Here is an 18,669-nt window from a genome sequence, read left to right on the forward strand (position 1 = left end):
ATGTGTGTGTGTGTGTGTGTATGCGTGTGTGTGTGTGTGTATGCGTGTGTGTGTGTGTGTGTGTGTCTGTGTGTGTGTGTGTGTGTGTGTGTGTGTGTGTGTGTGTGTGTGTGTGTGTGTGTGTGTGTGTGTGTGTGTGTGTGTGTGTGTGTGTGTGTTTGAGAGAGAGAGAGAGAGAGAGAGAGAGAGAGAGAGAGAGAGAGAGAGAGAGCGACAACTGGGAAAAAAGGTGCACTAACTCACCACCGGTTCAGTTATTTCCACAGCATAACCATGACAACGGCGACATATGGGTCTTTCTCTTCCATTTCTCACGCACACAGTGAAATCCCTGACCATTTAGCACGGCACGCAAGTTCATAAATGTATGTCTCTCTTGCACTCACCAACATTCCCACCATAATCCTCCATGAACATAATGTTTTACATATATTTATCTTTCTTTCTATTGCTATCTTTCTCTCTCCACACCAGATCTCCCTTCAACCAAGGGAAATTAAAACCAAACATGGAAGGGCTTGTAGATTATGGTGGAAATAAATAAAAAGGATCCGAGTGAAGATGTTCTATATTTACCAGATCGATTCATAGATTTATAGATAAAGAAAGAGAAAAGAGAAAGAGAATGAAGAAAGAGAAGAAAAAGAAAGAAAGAAAGATTAAGGACATATAGATCGATAGATGGGTGCTTCAGTCTACCTCAAAACACAATGGACGGGAATACTGAAAGCACTCCAGGGCCATGTGAGCCCACGCCCCTCCCGCTGGTGACCACTGACCTTGTACACGTCCAGGATGCCGCACTGGTAGTCGAAGCGCGTGTACAGCTCGTTGAGCATGGAGATGACCTGCATGGGCGTGCACTGCGCACACACGGCCGTGAAGCCCACGATGTCCGAGAACAGCATGGTTACGTCCTCAAACTTGCGCGCCGGCACGGGCTGGCCCTGCCACAGCCGCTGGGCCACGTCGCCCGGGAAGATGGAGTAGAGGAGGTCCACCGTTCGCCGCTTCTCCTCCTCCAGGGCCTGGTGGGTATTCTCCAGCGTCGCCTGGAGGTTGGGGGAGGCGGTGGTGGTGGTGGGGGGGAGAGCAAGGCGGGAGGGTTAGTCGCGATAGTTGGGTTTAAGCTTCGGGACAGGGTCGACGAGGAAGGGCAGGATAGTCCAGGTGTTATGGTGTTTTCTCCCAGCGCGAAAGGTTTGGAGTTGTAATCCCAATATAACTGGAGTTTAACTGTGGTCATCTTTGAACAAGATGCCCAAAGCCGACCTGCTCATTAGTGGACGTGTGTTTAAAAAGATGCACTCGTGCCAGTTTGGATTAGAGCATTGGATAAATGACTAAATCGTATGTAGCAGCCTAAGCATATTAATAGGCTTGAGCACCTTTACATTTTGCAATACAAAGGGAATATACATTAGCCTTTACAAAAAGGTTGTATCCAGGTGGTTTGTGGATATTCCCTCCTCCTGGTTTAAACTTGAACTTGACAATGCTTAACTGTAAATGAGATTGAGAAGGACATTGCTATTAGTTTCGTGCTTAACTATCACTGAAAATGTCCTAGCCGCTGAATCGAGTCATTTCTGAAAATGACATACTGACCTTTCTGTAAGCTCAATGGAAGCGGATGAGAGAGATTTCACAGCATTTTCTGTAAAAACATGCAATATTTGTTCGTATGTTGTTTTCCGCATTCACATCAAGGCACCGGAGGCAAATATGAATGAGATATTTATAATGTATTGTATTGATATTACAGGTTCGATTTCAAAGAAATAAATATGCTGACATTGTGGATAAGCTTCTCTTTATTTAATGGGGTAAAGTGCTCGCAATGCGCTCCTCTATGTCCTCATTGCACTGTAAACAATGAGTGTTTCTGGCAGACAGCTGATTCACTGCGGGTCTGTGCACACAGTAAATGTCACTGACTAATTCCCACCCCGGTGGAGAAAACTAAACGCAAAAAAGGATAATATCCATCAGAACGACAGGCAGACAGGCAGACAGACCAGCCAACAGGCAGATCAACCAGATATCCAATAGACAGACCAACAGGACCACAGGCAGGCAGACAGACTGACCGAGTGTGTGATCCTTTCAAAAACTTATTTTTGTGCATTTTCTAAAACCACTAAAATACCCCATGACTGGCATACTCGCTACATCTCTGTCATCCTTATTACTACGGGTACCAGATACCTGGATATTAACTGGATTTTGGATACGTACATTACACATTAAAAGTATTAAATAACAACTCTAATATGCTGTACATATATAAAACAATGCCATTGCTAAAATGTAAAAGTTTTGTCGAAATTTGATGACTCCAAAAGGCACCAAACCGAGAGAGAAAGGCGGAGTGAGAGAGACAACACATAAAAATAAAATAAAAATAAAAGAGGCTTATATACGGTTGTCACTGTCACCATAACAAAGTAGCCTACAGTAACTCTGATTTTTGTTTAGGAATATTAGTATGTGAACATACTCAGGAGGGCAGCCTTGTGACTATCAGTCCAGCTGCTGAAAGCACCCGCTCTGGCAGGACCCAACACAACCTCCTTTTGATCGATAAAAATATCACTTGATCAACAATATTCTTACTAGCAACCTTCTGGTTACCAGCCAACTCGCTCTAGCCTACCTCCTGAGCCGCATGCCGCCCCCACATTACTCATCACCCAGATGAACACTCTGGGACCCTTACCTTGAGCTTGTCCATCCTCTTCTTGAGGCCGTCCTGGGCCTTGGCTTGCTCCCCCACCAGGATGACGTCCCGCGTGGCGTCGTGGATGGGGATGTCTGACAGGTGGAGCCCCCGGCCCATCAGCTCCTCCAGCTTGTCCACCCGCGGCGAGCCCAGGAACATAAGGGAGCTGGACTCAGGCAGGTGGATCATCTGGCCTTTCAGCTCCATCACCTAGGGCAGCACCACCACCACATGGACAGAGAGGGGGGAAGAAGGGTTGAGGGTTTATTCGCATCTCCCTATTTAAGCGACTACTTGTAGGATTTTTTACATGCATTAATAGCTTTCAATTGCCAATATAAGTGGTTGTAATTCATCTTGAAAAAAGAAGGCCTTCTGCGAATCTCTGCTGCGTGGAACAGCCTGTGGGCAGATTTATATTTTATTTGAACCAGGCCAGTTCTGCTGGGAAAAAGGAAGGAAGTGACGTCGAAGCGGGTATAATGGTATTAATGTCTGTTCTTTCATATCTTATTAATTTGTACGTATATTTATGATTATGCCTAACATGAGTTACTTCTCCAGGGCTCTGGATGTATCAGCTCGAGCAGACTTTAGGTCATTCACCTGCCACTGGGGCCAGTGATGAGGAAATGCAGGGATTTCTGGATTTTCACAAAGAATTGAATATGAAGAACACTAACTTATTCTAAATTTCCTGTGTTTTTCTTAGATTTCCATAGAGACATTTAGTTTTTATGTTTTTTCCCAGAAGCACGTTGTAGTGACAGAGCAAAAGGAAACTTCTAACATTGAGGACCTTCACATGAAATAGATAAAATGTATTGAGCAAGAGAGTGTATAAGAGTGAGACAGAGAGAGAGGTTGATAGAAGGAGAACTTAATAATCGTACAAGTCAAAAGAAAAAACATATGTAAATATGTAAACATATTTACAATGTATTCTTCCTTCACGGAATACCTAGCTTGACCTGGTGTTATTGTGTTGAGTCCCTATATTGTTAATATCTCATAAATTATGAAATTTGTTATGTATTTTTATTATCTGAGAAAAGCAGAGAAAGAGTTTGCCCTTGGCGAAGTCACAGCTTGAAGACCCACTGAGGGGTGAGGGGTGAGGGGTGAGGGGGAGGAGTGGGGGAGGAGATGACGGGAACCAAAGCTGTCGTCTTGCTAGCAGAAAGCAAAGTGCGATGGCTGAACAACATGCAACCCCGGAGACGTGCAAGCCTACATTTCCTACAGAGTGAAATATTGTGGTAATTTAGTAGTTCAGGCTCCCCCTAACACCATCACCACCACTCTATAGGATGGAACCCAACCAACCCTAAAAAAAGGTATGCTATGTGAACAGAATATACAATATTTAACTCTCAGTGAGGTTATATGTCTGTCTCTCTCTCTCTCTCTCTCTCTCTCTCTCTCTCTCTCTCTCTCTCTCTGTAACTCTTACTCTCTCTCTCTCTCTCTCTCTCCCTGTAACTCTTACTCTCTCCCGCTCTCTCTCCCTGCCTCTCACTCGCTCTCTTTCTCCTCCACCTCACTCTACCTCACTCTACCTCACTCTACCTTCTTCTCTCTCTCTCTCTCTCTCTCTCTCTCTCTCTCTCTCTCTCTCTCTCTCTCTCTCTCTCTCTCTCTCTCTCTCTCTCTCTCTCTCTCTCCAGTATAGTGTCAGATAGATTATTCCGCCAGCGAGCACACTGCAGCCTGCTTTATTTATAGCTCCTCAACGCTCTCCTAGGTCTGCATAATAGATACACACTCTACATTCACACACTTTCACTTATACCACCTCACACATACACACACACACACACAACACACACACACACACACACACACTCTACATTCACACACATTCTACATTCACACACTTTCACTTATACCACCTCACACATACACACACACACACACAACACACACACACACACACACACACTCTACATTCACACACATTCTACATTCACACACTTTCACATATACCACCTCACACATACACACACACACACACACTCACACACACACACACACACACTCTCTACATTCACACACTTTCACTGATACCACCTCACACATACACACACACACACGTACACACACACAGACACACACTCTACAATCACACACTTTCACATATACCACTCACACAAACACACACTCATACACACACACTCACACAGAAATATACAGACACACACTCTACATTCACACACTTTAACTTGCACCAACTCGCATGCACACACACATGCACTGTAAACCATACACACACATTAACAGTACATACACATGAATACATATTCATACACGCATCAAGAAACCTTCCTCTCATAAAACATAAATGGGAAAGAATAAAAATAACATACAACACAATCCTGGCTATTTTTATTCTCATTTGCCCTTATGTTAAATACAGGATGGAAGTGCAGCCTCCCCGACTAGACCCTCAAGGGTGGGGTCACACACACACACACACACACACACACACACACACACACACACACACACACACACACACACACACACACACACACACACACACACACACACACACACACACACACACACACACACACACACACACACACACACACACACACACACACACACCGGGAGTCCCAGCATTATTGACCGAACACACAGGAACTCAACACTCAACACACAGCAAGATGTAAATACACTTACACAAAAGAACATCATTTTTGGTTCCTGTGGGAGTCTATTAATGATCATGTATATAAACGCAATCACTCCCTCGTACAGTGCACACACACACACCGAAAAATATGAATAAATGCATACAGTACGTATCTATATATATGCTTACAGTAGGCGGTAGCCAGCAGCTGTTTCCTTAGCCTGTGTCTGGTCAGGTGGGAGGGGATATGTGCATGACAGATGCATGACACTATCATCTCCATGGAGACAATGAAGTCTAAAAACGCTTGGGCATGGCCAAAGCGCTCTGTTTTTACCTTTCAGCCTCTTTAAACATGTACTGTCACACACACACACACACACACACACACACACACACACACACACACACACACACACACACAGGCCCATACCTCTACCCATCTCCTTCTCCTCCATGTCCTCGCCATTCTCTCTCTCTCTCTCTCTCTCTCTCTCTCTCTCTCTCTCTCTCTCTCTCTCTCTCTCTCTCTCTCTCTCTCTCTCTCTCTCTCTCTCTCTCTCTCTCTCACACTCTCTCTCTCTCTCTGCCTCTGAGCCTTTTTCAAACACATTGAAGCAGAGATCAGCAGACCTACACACACCTACACACACACACACACACACACACACACACACACACACACACACACACACACACACACACACACACCCCTAGAGGCTGTTGTGTTGGCCTAGTTGTGGGTCTCTGTTTTAACTCACCACTCTCCTTTTGCCCCCTCCTCATCACAGCAGAGAGAGAGAGAGAGAGAGAGAGAGAGAGAGAGAGAGAGAGAGAGAGAGAGAGAGAGAGAGAGAGAGAGAGAGAGAGAAAATAGAGAGAAAAAAAGGGAGGAGAGAGAGAGAGATAGAGAGAGAGAGAGAGAGAGAGAGAGAGAGAGAGAGAGACAGAGGGAGAGAGAGAGTGAGAGAGATATACAGTGGAGAGAGATGTGTGGGATGTTGGAAGGAAACATCAGGGAAGGCAATCTAGGGGGGGATGGGAGGGGAGCTGACTGAAGAAAAACAGCAGGGAAGAGGAGGAAGATGGTAAAAAGACAGAAAGCATGGGGAGGAGGACGACACAAGATATGCGAACGTTATGAATCATATGTAGATCTGTCGGAAGCAATATGGTAAACAATTGGGTTGGCCCATGTCTCAGATGGTTGCTCAAGGTTTCTACAACTAGATCAGCAAGTATTGTTAAAAAATGAATAGTCCTTTTCGACCGAGCGGCCATCGTGGAGCTTTTTGTCCTCAGCGATTTGAAATCAATGATGAATCCTTGATGGTAAAACCAAGTTTTAGAAGACTGCCGTTGTGTATAGAAGTATATTGGGAAGGAAGGAACTTTGTTTTTAGATGAAGGACAAGATGGATGACATGATCAAATGAAAACATTAGGATTGAAAAGATTCATGCAATGTCTTCTATGTTAATATGAATATGCAGATGATCAACACATCTTAAATCAACCCACCTTCTTTGGGCATCAGATCAGAACTGAGTGTGCGGTTGTGTGACTGTGTGTAGGTGTTGTCGTGTGCCAATTCATTGTTCAGCTCTAACTGACAAACGGCATGTGTTTACTGTGCAGTCTGGTACAAACACACTGACCTTGAACAATTATGACTAACCTTATGCACGCATAGTATAGTGTTTCATAGATGAAAACGCACACAACAACAGAGTTGTAAGGTAGCGATGGGTGGCAATGAGAAAGAAAGAAGGAGGAAGAGAATGGAAGATGTTGGATAAGAATGAGGAGGCAAGGAAGAGAGAGCGAGAGCGAGAGCGAGAGAGAGAGAGAGAGAGAGAGAGAGAGAGAGAGAGAGAGAGAGAGAGAGAGAGAGAGAGAGAGATTTGGATGGGGAGAGCAGAGCCAACACCTTGCCTGTTGTGTGTAGAGTCCGGGCAGAGTCAACAGAGTGTTTTGTACATGAGCAAGCATCAGCTACATCACAGGGTCTTAACCACACACACACACACACACACACACACACACACACACACACACACACACACACACACACACACACACACACACACACACACACACACACACACACACACACACACACACACACACACACACTCAAACGCTCTCTCCCTCGCTTCTCACACACAAACACACTCACACAAACTCCCTCTCTCTCTCTCAGACACACACACACACACACACACACACACACACACACACACACACACACACACACACACACACACACACACACACACACACACACACACACTCACACAAAAAACACACCAATGAGTCAGCAAGGCTTTTATCTTATAACATTTTCTAGCTATTGTTTGTTCCTCTGACATGGGCCTTGAAACGACGGGCACACAGTAACACATGAAATGGGTAAATAAAATGAGTTACAGTGGTGGGGTTAATGGTTGACCTGGAGCTAGGAATTTAACTTTGTGTAGACTTTAACGGCAAGGACTGGATGAATGGCCTGATCGAGGCCAAATACAGGATAATATTACATTATTTGTTATTATCGCTAAATGCACCTTGCAAAATTAACACTGAAATTGCTCTGATTAATTCAACAAAGTCAGAGATAATATTTGATCTCAATACTTTAAAGGTTGGGTACGCGATTTGCGAAACGCCAGCAGATTTTGAAAATACACAACTCAAATGGTCCTACCCCCTCTCCTTCAACGCTGACTCTGACTCCACCCATTCCAAGTACCTGGACGCGCAATCATGTGACGAGTTGCGAGTCTAGTGCAGGCCGGTTTTTTTTTTCCAGCACCCCCTGCTGAGAATACGTTCTCGCGGCTATGGTTGCACCAGATGTTATAAACATTAAACGGTCACATAAATCAATACTATTTTTAGAAAATGTATGTTTGTTTAGTATAATTGTATTGGAAGTCCTGGTTTTCACTAGGGTTGCCGCGGTGTGGACATTTTCACACCGAGTAATACACTCGTCTCAACACCGGTATTACCGTGTATAAACGGTATAAACTTTGAAACTAGGTCAACCGCCACACAAGCATCGGTTTTTAGACCCTTCTCGTCCTTCAGTTGCCGCCAACGTTCAAAAGCAGCGCCTAGGATTATTCTTGATTTCAGTTTTTCTCTTTCAGCGTTTTTATTATCAATTATTCTCTGAAAAAGAGTTTTCCTTCTCTTTGCTGGTGGTGGTGGTGGGGATGGTGGCGTCTTGTCTGCCATGGAAATTGTCTTCTACTGCTAGGTCCAGATGAGGATTAACTAGTTCCAGTAGATACCGCAGGATAACAACAAACAGGAGCTTGCTCTGGGTCACGAGCTCTGGGTCACGAGTACTGCACGAAGGGGTCGCGCGCGGGGCGCGGGGGAGGGGGAGTGCAGTACGACCGTTTGATTGACGTACTTACTGTCCAATGCAACGAGGTGGCAATCCAAATGATTGGCTGGAGTTTTTCGAGCCCTGCCCGTTCCACAGATGATTGACAAGTTTAATTTTCATGTCAGTACTTCTGACTCAGTGGCTGTAAGCGGGTTATGAGGATTTCAAGTAATTTTGCAAAAATGGCCAAAAAAGCGAATTCCGTACCCAACCTTTAACTTTCATATCATGAAAGCTTTTAGAGCTTAGATACTTTGGGAATAATATGGGCTGTTAAGGTAATGTGTGCAGTTGCTGTTTTGTATTTCAACAAAAAGGCACTCATAAAGATGATTTGAAAAGGAATAGATCCAAAGTGGCACTCATGGTACAGATATATATATATACATACATATATTATATATATATTTCTGCTTCAACGTAAACATATGGTACATATCCAGGAGGCCATTTGTCCAGTTGAAAAAACACAAACAGCAGAGTGAGGTAATCTCTTGATTTTACGAAGAGTTCAGCCAGAGCTTTAGACAAACACACTTTACTTGTCCAACTCTGATCCATCCCTCATTGGTTGAGACAAATCTCATCTGATAACTACATGTTGCTATCAGCAGCTATTGTTGTAGCCCAGTGAACAATGTTGGTCTTCATCCCTTGTCTTTGTCACACAGGTTATGCATTATTGTCCACAGTGCTACATGCTTAGGTTTCGACACATTGTGTGTTGGACTATTACTTACTATTACAAAAGACTTAGCAGCTGTGACCACAGGGAAGATGCCTGTAGCTAGAAGGACTAAACAGATGATTTAACAAATCGGTGGTCTGGGCCCCTGTTGCTTGCCACATTAAACTCCTGATTAGGTTCAGTCACTGAGACAGTAATCTTAACCTGCTTCAACATAAATTAACCATAGAAATTGCTTTTTGTTAATGTCGGTTAATGGAAGCAATAACCAGTATAACACTGGTCTTCATTCTTCTGGTGTTTTTGAAGTTTTTATGTAGGTTTACACTTTAATGGAAGATGAGGGAGTTATTTTCAATATAATTATGTCTCTAAACGGCGTAAAAGAAGCGTTACATATAGCCAATTGATTTCAGTCACATTACTTTAATGTCAACATAGTTCCTACAATGTGAAGCAATGGCTTTGTTGAGACCTATACTTCATGGCAGCGCTGTCTGCTCTAGCTGAGAGCAGACAGGTCTGAGCTCGTGAGCGAAGCCTCAGTCAGTGCTCCATTCATGGGCACGGATTAGACAAAGAAGAAACACGTTTAAGCTTCTTTTGCATATTGGTTATTTATGTTGTTTCATATTTGAAATCAATTTCTTCGTCCCTATGATCCAACTTGTTTCTCACTAAATAAATCTCAATAAAGAATGAAAGTAACCATAAGCTACTTGGTTGACTACAATCATAACACACCAGACCTGCAGTCTTTAAAGTGATACCATATACGAACGCGGTTGTATATCTGGATTACGGAAGGGCATTTGATACAATCGTCGGGAGAGTTAACGATACATTTTAGATTAATCATTAATGTTTTTTATATTAAAATTAACTATATGCAGACACACACTCTACAATCACACACTTTCACATATACCACTCACACTCATACACACACACTCACACAGACATATACAGACACACACTCACACACACTTTAACTTGCACCAACTCGCATGCACACCACACACACATGCACTGTAAACCATACACACACAATAACAGTACATACACATGTAGACATATTCATACACGCATCAAGAAACCTTCCTCTCATAAAACATAAATGGGAAAGAATAAAAATAACATACAACACAATCCTGGCTATTTTTATTCTCATTTGCCCTTATGTTAAATACAGGATGGAAGTGCAGCCTCCCCGACTAGACCCTCAAGGGTGGGGTCACACACACACACACACACACACACACACACACACACACACACACACACACACACACACACACACACACACACACACACACACACACACACACACACACACACACACACACACACACACACACACACACACACACTGGGTGTCCCAGCATTATTGGCCGAACACACAGGAACTCAACACTCAACACACAGCAAGATGTACATACACTTACACAAAAGTACATCATTTGTGGTTCCTGTGGGAGTCTATTAATGATCATGTATGCCCACGCAATCACTCCCTCGTACAGTGCACACACACACACTCAAAAATCTCTGAAGTTCTGCTTCGCCGCCAGACTCGCACTAGCCGCGTTTGCATGGACACTTCTGGTCCGATTAGAAGTGGAAGAACAGCTCAATCGGAATAGAAAGCGTGTCTGGTTGGTAAACAACGTCAAAGACTTTGGCAGACTATTTCTCTGCTGAACAACACTATGAATGGTAATTGTAAAAAGACACACCGTGTGGAGATATTTTTTAGCATTAGTTTTATCTATGAAAAATTTACGTCATCGACGAAATTCTTAATGATCAATTAGTCGATCGTCGATTAATCAAGCCCATCCCTGATCTGGATATTAGGCTTGCGCCAAAATACAGGAAGCAAAAAGTAGGCTACAAAAGCATCTCCCATGTGGCTATATCATGAATGTTGCCACCCGTTATTTAGTATGCAAACCTTAGTAGGATAACAATAGTCGATTCTTCCTGTATAACAGTTGATACTGTTACAATTGATAATCTGTCATTGGTGTTTGGGGTGTATTTTCCATACATTCTATGATGTTATCCATTATAGCTCCTCTTATTAGTGCATTAGAGTTATTGTGTGTTGGCCTGACTCATTCCAATAAACAGTTATCCCAACTATTCCTTCTCCTTTGTCAGTGATTTATTCAGTTATTTATTCAACGTCGGCTCCACATAATAACAATAACTCTCATATAACGCTAACTAACGTTGTGTGTAAGGTACGGTAAATCCCTAAATACTAAGGTGTGGTGATTGAACAGGTGAAGAGCTGATACATTCTCAGTCATATGGGTCACAATACCTCTCCCATGCCCACATACTACACAAAGGGTGTGTTAATGTACGTGTGAATGTATATGTGTTTGTGTTTGTGTGTGTGTGTGTGTGTGTGTGTGTGTGTGTGTGTGTGTGTGTGTGTGTGTGTGTGTGTGTGTGTGTGTGTGTGTGTGTGTGTGTGTGTGTGTGTGTGTGTGTGTGTGTGTGTGTGTGTGTGTGTTGATGTGTGAGAGAGGGAGACAGGGTTGGGGTTTGACCTTTTCAACAAGACATTAGAGGTTTCTAGGAGCTGACATGACCCAGGGGAAGAGACGAGAGGGGGTGAGAATTGGACACCACTGTGGGCAACAAGTTTTATCCTGGAATACTGTCTCTCTCAGTGACAGTCTTTCTTACTCTCTCTCTCTCTCTCTCTCTCTCTCTCTCTCTCTCTCTCTCTCTCTCTCTCTCTCTCTCTCTCTCTCTCTCTCTCTCTCTCTCTCTCTCTCTCTCTCTCTCTCTCTCTACCTCTCTCTCTCCACCTCTCTCTCTCATCCTGTCACTATAAAACAGTAAAAGGTTCTGACAGAGAAAACAGACTCACAAACAGATTTACACACACACACAATGGCGTACAAGTGCATACACATATACAGTCACACACAGAACACATGTGGAGCCATAACCATGGCCTGTCACCATTTCTCACTGCCCTTTCTGATACACACCGTGAATCAGATCCCATAATGCATTAAGAATGCACTGAACCAAGAGCACCTATCTTCTGCAATAACCCCAGGTCACATGCAGAAACATGCAGAAACAAACCTGATTGAGGTAAATCTAGATGTCAGATGTTTATATTGAGCTTTAAGGGCTAGTCAACATTAATTATGTTTCCTTTTTACTACAGTTGAATGGATTCAATTGTGCATTCATGATGTGTTTTCAACAGAGGCAACCACGATGAGAAGGAAGATCTTCATGAGAAGTATGATGAGGGCAGAGGTAAATCGAGATAGAAAGACAGAGAAATTGAGAGAAAGAGAGGGGAGAGAGAACCAGATGGAGATAACGGGAGAGAAAAAAAAGAGATAGCATACATATTAAAAAGAATAAAGTAGATATGTAAAGCTTAAGGTCTCTCCCTCTCTTTGTATATGAAATATGAGTGAAGATTTCTGCATTGAATAATCATCTCTATATCAGAGTCATCTCAGCAGATGATAGCCAGGAATTGCTCATATTTTTTCCAAACAAGTAGTTACGTTTTGTACAACACACACCCTTCAAATTCTGTGTGTCTGCCACACAATATTAATTATGTCATTTACAAGTAGCATGAAGACAACTCTGGTCACTTGAACAGTGGGAGACTAGGGCTTATGAGATACTTTTTTTTATTTATTTTTTAAGATCTGTCGGATGGTATCAATTGCATGATTATTGGTATTATAGATACATGTCATTCTCATGGTAATCTGTGCTTCACCTGACGTAAACAGATTTCCTTGAGGCCACCATCCTGTCATAACCAAAGTACACACTGAGTACCCCTCTATCTGAGCATCACAGTGACATTTAAAAGTAATCGTAGTATGGAGCCCAAACAGGGGAATATGTTAATGTCCACCTTCTACTTTGCCATGGAAACCTGTCTCCAGAGCAGCGAATTGTGGGATTTCACATTATTAATTGTGAGGACATTATCACATTTGTAAAAATCCAATTACAGACAAACCAAAGGGCAGCAGAACACACACTCCTTACACAGAGGAGAATAAAATCCTGCTGTTTCTTTTTTTTTTAAGTAATGTGAGTAGGTCATATTTGATTGATTTTGGGGGCACTGTGTGTTTCCTGGAAGAAACAACAAACATCAATGTCTACACATAATGATATAAAAAAAAACAATGTGGAAATTAGATCCAACTCATCACACCCACTTGGAAGATGAGTGAGTTATCCCAGCCTGCAAACCCCTTGGTTATAAACAAGCCTTTGTGGATACTTTTAGGAAGAACACTAACAAAGAGATCATCATCCGCTCAGAGTTTTTCCTTGAATAGTAACTGGGCCGTCCTGCTCTGCTGTCTCGCACAATCCAACGTGCAAGTTTATATTAAAGAAGTGCACTTTGTATCGGGAATCGTCAAGGTCTGGTTAGCAAAAGCCCTCGGATGGCTTAACTTTCTCTGCTGTCTGTACTTTTCAACCATCTTATTATTTCGTCCTCTTCCTCCATGTGAATTTATCATGGATTTATCTGAGTGGAGGAGGATGATATCTTCTCCGACTAGCGGCCTAAACCCCCCCCGGCCAAACAGAATGATGGGGCAAGGTACAAACCTCAAACACAAATGTGAGGAATAGCAGCTCATAGCTAAACGACAAAGAATCAGACATTGTAAAGTAATGGTAAGAACAAAAAGCACAACATACATACAGACAGACAAACATAGAGAGAGAGAGCTGCAGAGAATATTTGGTGTTTGGAGGATTTTAGGAGAACCGGGGTTCAGCAAGGACCTCAGTAGGGGGGTACGGGGGTGTCGTCCTCTATTTTGATGCTTTTTTATGGACTCTTGCACCTTATTTACATTCAATGTACAAGTCCTCATTGTTTACATTTTTATGTGAACCTCTATGAGTAGCAGTAGTTGTCAGAGATACTGAATCAGTATTGAGCAAATGTAGAACACTTCACACGTCAAACGTCTTTTGACATTGAAGTGCTCAGACAAAATCCACACATCCCAAGAGGTGAGATGTAGATCTGCTGCTTGAAGGACATGCAGAGGACCCAAAAGCCACTTTTGGATCAACGATTCATTTTATATTAAAAACTTGAACGCATGATCGGATGACTAATTAATAGATCCAGGGCTATTTTTGTGTTATTGATATCCGGGCTAATTCATTCTAAAATATTTGCGGAAGAAGCCTACACTGTAAAAACGAAAACTTAAGATTGTTGGTCTCATTATGATTTCTGAGTAAAATGAATATAAAACTGTGCAATGCAATTTAGTCCAATCAACAATGTTGAGTTTTGGGTCAATAGATGGGCTCACTGTCGTTTCTTTGTTAGCAAGACACACAGGTTTAAGTCAGACTCTGTCTGAGGCTGGGCCAACTACGGTGCACATGCGCATTTCGACACTACCCCCCGGGGAGTCTGGGTATTCGTGATGTCGGTTGGGAAAAAGGGGTTTATTGCCTTTTGTCAATTTGTTTCTGTTAGGTTAAGTTGGGTTAACGGGTTTGGGGTCTTTATTGTTTGTGTGTTGTTTATTGTGCGTAGTGTTGCCGCCACCGTTACCGAGACTTGCATGTCCGTTGGTTGGGTGTGCGGTGCGCTGTGTGTTGCGGGTGTGTGTTAATTAAAGGCAGCTCTCGGGATCGTGCGGTGTATGAGGCACGAGAGTTGTGTCACCGTTTAACCTGGGCTCCCGTCTCGTGCAGAACAAGTTTGACCATAATGTCAAACTTGTTCTGCACTTTGGTTTGCTGCATTTAGACAGCGATTCTCTGCTGCTGAACTAGCTACATGTTGCTTGTTCTATTGCTGTCTGGCATTCAGACATTTAAAATGGAAGTTTCAAATTATTAATTTTAATAAAGTGAATTTAAAACTCGTTTTGCATTCTTTGAAATGTTTTTTTTTTTTTAATAATATTAACCTTAATTTGAAATATTAAGTTAACACCCCTGACTTATTTTTTTGAGTTTGTAAAATATAAAAATCTTAGTTGGTATAACTCTAACTTTCAAGTTTGTCTAAAGAAGAAAATTACCTTTTTGATGGGCTCAAAACTCAAAAATTGATTGCAGTAAGTTGCCTTGCAATTTTGAGTTTGCTCAACTTTTTATTTTTTACAGTGTAGAATGCCCAAGACAATCTACGCATCTGATTCAAGCTAGATAACTCTTCTTCTGGCTCCTTACTAAGCATATGCAACACCATATACAACAGTTACACCTCGCCTATCAATCTCAAATTTTCTGCTACCATTCAACATTAGTGTGTTCAGACAGCCTGCAGCCGTTTATTAATCAATAATCGGCTGTGCACAGCTGACAACTGAGATAGATTTGTTGTGCTTGGTGAATTGGAACCAATGACTTAACGCCTTTAAACGATATGTTGTGACGCATCAATCACATCAATATGACTCTTGTAGTAGCATAACCAATCAACAAGCTAATTCCATCTGATACACATCAATAAGAACTCAATAGGCGCACACAACGGGTCGGTTCAATAGGTTCAGGTAGAATTGCTTCATCTAAAGCCTTCACCAAGAACACAAGAATAACTTCCAGGTGCTAATCTATATTTTACTGGAATAATAAATCATACCAGCTAAATTAAAAATTAGGTGATTTAGCACATGTATTTCATCCAACTCAAGGATTGAACCCGCTTGGCCTGTGGCTAACGGAGTAGAATGCATTGATTATCACCAATATAAAACGGTACAAGACGGCTGCTTTACCTTCTCCTTGGTGCCAGACTGTGTGCTGTCCGGCCTGGTGCGGATGGTGAAGGGCGACGCCAGCCGCACCAGGATGCCCTTGAACGAGGGCTCGATCTTGGGCGAGACGATCTCAAAGCAGTCCTTGAAGCAGAAGCTGCGGAGGGGCTCGATGCGGGCCTGCCTCCTCAGCCCCTCGCCCAGCTGCAGTACTTCCATGCGGGGTCCCAGCACCAGGTGGAAGGGGAAGGCCCTGCAGAAGGTGGCCAGGCCGATGCACAGGTCGGTGGGGCTCGTGGACAGCGACAGGGGGGGTCTGCTGGGGGCGGTCCCGGAGGGAGTGTTTGAGAGGGCGGGGAGCGAGGCAGGAGAGGTCTCCCTGATGAGGAAGGACAGGCATACGGGGGCGGACGAGGAGGACGGACAGGGAGAGAGAGGCCATGGGGAGGAGGGGGGAGAGGTGCTGGGGGAGGGGGTGGGAGTCGGGGACTCGCCGCCAGAGTGGTCTGCGTCATCGTTCGGAGACAGGGGAGTGAGGGGCGGGACTTCCTCCACCCTGACTTCGGAGTGGAAAATCCGCCTGGCGACGGCTCTGATCAACCCCGGCATGACCAAGCCCACCACGGGGGCGGGGTTTAAACAATGGAGCAGGAGCGTCTTCCCTCGGCCCTCGCCGTGCCCGACCCCGCCCACCAGGCGCACCTCCCTCCCTCGGGTCTCGTCGTGGGGGTCCTTGCACTGGAAGGAGGGGCTCTCGGACGAGGCCCTGCGCCCGGTGGATGTGCGGATGTGCTCCAGGATGGCGTCAAAGCCGTTGAAGAAGTCCTGGAGGTTTCCCCCCACCGCCCGGAGGACCCTCTCGTTCTCCTCAAAGCAGAGGCTGAAGAAGTCCTCGCCGAAGTGCTCACGCAGCTCACAGTACGGCACCCCTGGAAGGACAAAGCACATCCAAACAACACTGACACGCTGAATATGGCTCAGAGAAAAGAAGCTGAAGACTAATGAACAACATTTAGAGCCAAACAATCGCCACGTATTATGTTGGTTCAGTATGTGCTAGATAGATAGTATCTTTCTTATCTCTGTTAGCATTTAGCTTCCGTTGTTTGGGAAAACTGGATTGTATCTGATATGTGCATGAGAGAACATACGAGAACTCGTGAGGATGTAAAAGAGAATTTCTGCGGCGCTTTGGATACATTAGTGCAGAGTGCACTTCAAAATATATATATATTTTTAATAAATTAACTATAAACAAAACTCATATGCACAGTATGTATATTTGCAATGGAGAAAAGTATTCAATATAAATTTAAAAGCAAGTCATGCCAAACAAACCTTGAAGAATAAAAAAAGATAACCCCGTAAGAGAGGCCCATTGATGAACAAAGGCAATTAAAATTAACATGAGCCTACATCAATGTTCACACAGACACACACACACACACACACACACACACACACACACACACACACACACACACACACACACACACACACACACACACACACACACACACACACACACACACACACACACACATAGGTTGTTTGATGTGAATGAGTCAGGGAGATGATCAAAAGTCAAAAACACAATTAGATCTGTTTGAACATGGAACAGATACAACCATCACTTAGCAATATGACCCCAACACACACACCTGCACAGCCATCCATGGGCACAAACATATGCCAAAAACAATATGCGCACGCACGCACACACGCACGCACACACACACAACACAGGGACAGACCTCCTGATGGAAGATGGAAGACCTCCGGAAAATGACAGATTTCTTTCAGAGTGGTCTAGTAAAGACTATCTCCTATTTTTTGTCATTGATATTCAACACATTTCTTTACTAATAAGATTCAAGAACATTGTGTGGCAATCAATCGGCTCTCATCAGCCGATTTAATATTGAACATCTTCAACATCAAACTGAAATCATCATTGCGGACATAATTTCCTCCAAATATATTTAATGTCTGTTAAACAAATCAATCAAATTCTATGATACGGTATAATATAAAACCAAATACAGTGTGTGCGTTGTTGGGTCGGAATACACATCGCCATACATGCAGAGTATTACGAACTGCTTGATTCGCTACTATCCGTTTGCTCATAAGATTATAATACAAGGGTGGACTCATCCCTCAACCAAATATTTCTTTGACAGCAAGGTGGCACAGGCGTGTCTCTAGGATGCGTGGTTACGGCAAACGTGAGCCTGTACAAAGGGAACAGAGTTCTCAACCTCCATCTCCTGGTTTCTTTCCTGAGGACGGTAACTGAAAGACTGACGGACAACGCAACGACACCCATGAGAGTTTAAATGAGGGCCTCGCTTGGACACTATGTCTGTGAGGAAGTGCTTGCAGGCAGGAAATGTGGCAGACTAAAATATATGCTGTCTCTTTTGCAGAGGGATGCCTGAGCGGGGCAATGAGATGGGT

General features: G+C 43.5%; 1 protein-coding gene across 2 annotated transcripts in view; it reads right to left on the bottom strand.

Annotated features, from left to right (window-relative positions):
• gucy1a2 (guanylate cyclase 1, soluble, alpha 2) overlaps window positions 1-18,669 on the bottom strand; it is a 34,360-nt gene that overhangs the window by 5,659 nt on the left and 10,032 nt on the right. For both annotated transcript variants that reach the window (XM_056612226.1, XM_056612225.1), the window contains exons 4-6: window positions 16,231-17,138; window positions 2,720-2,932; window positions 780-1,052 (exon numbers count right to left, since the gene is read on the bottom strand). In XM_056612226.1, coding sequence (XP_056468201.1) covers window positions 780-1,052; window positions 2,720-2,932; window positions 16,231-17,138 — 1,394 coding nt within the window. The remainder of the gene's footprint in view (window positions 1-779; window positions 1,053-2,719; window positions 2,933-16,230; window positions 17,139-18,669) is intronic.

This window comes from Gadus chalcogrammus, chromosome 16 (assembly GCF_026213295.1).
Source record: "Gadus chalcogrammus isolate NIFS_2021 chromosome 16, NIFS_Gcha_1.0, whole genome shotgun sequence".
Classification (NCBI taxonomy): Eukaryota; Metazoa; Chordata; class Actinopteri; order Gadiformes; family Gadidae; genus Gadus; species Gadus chalcogrammus.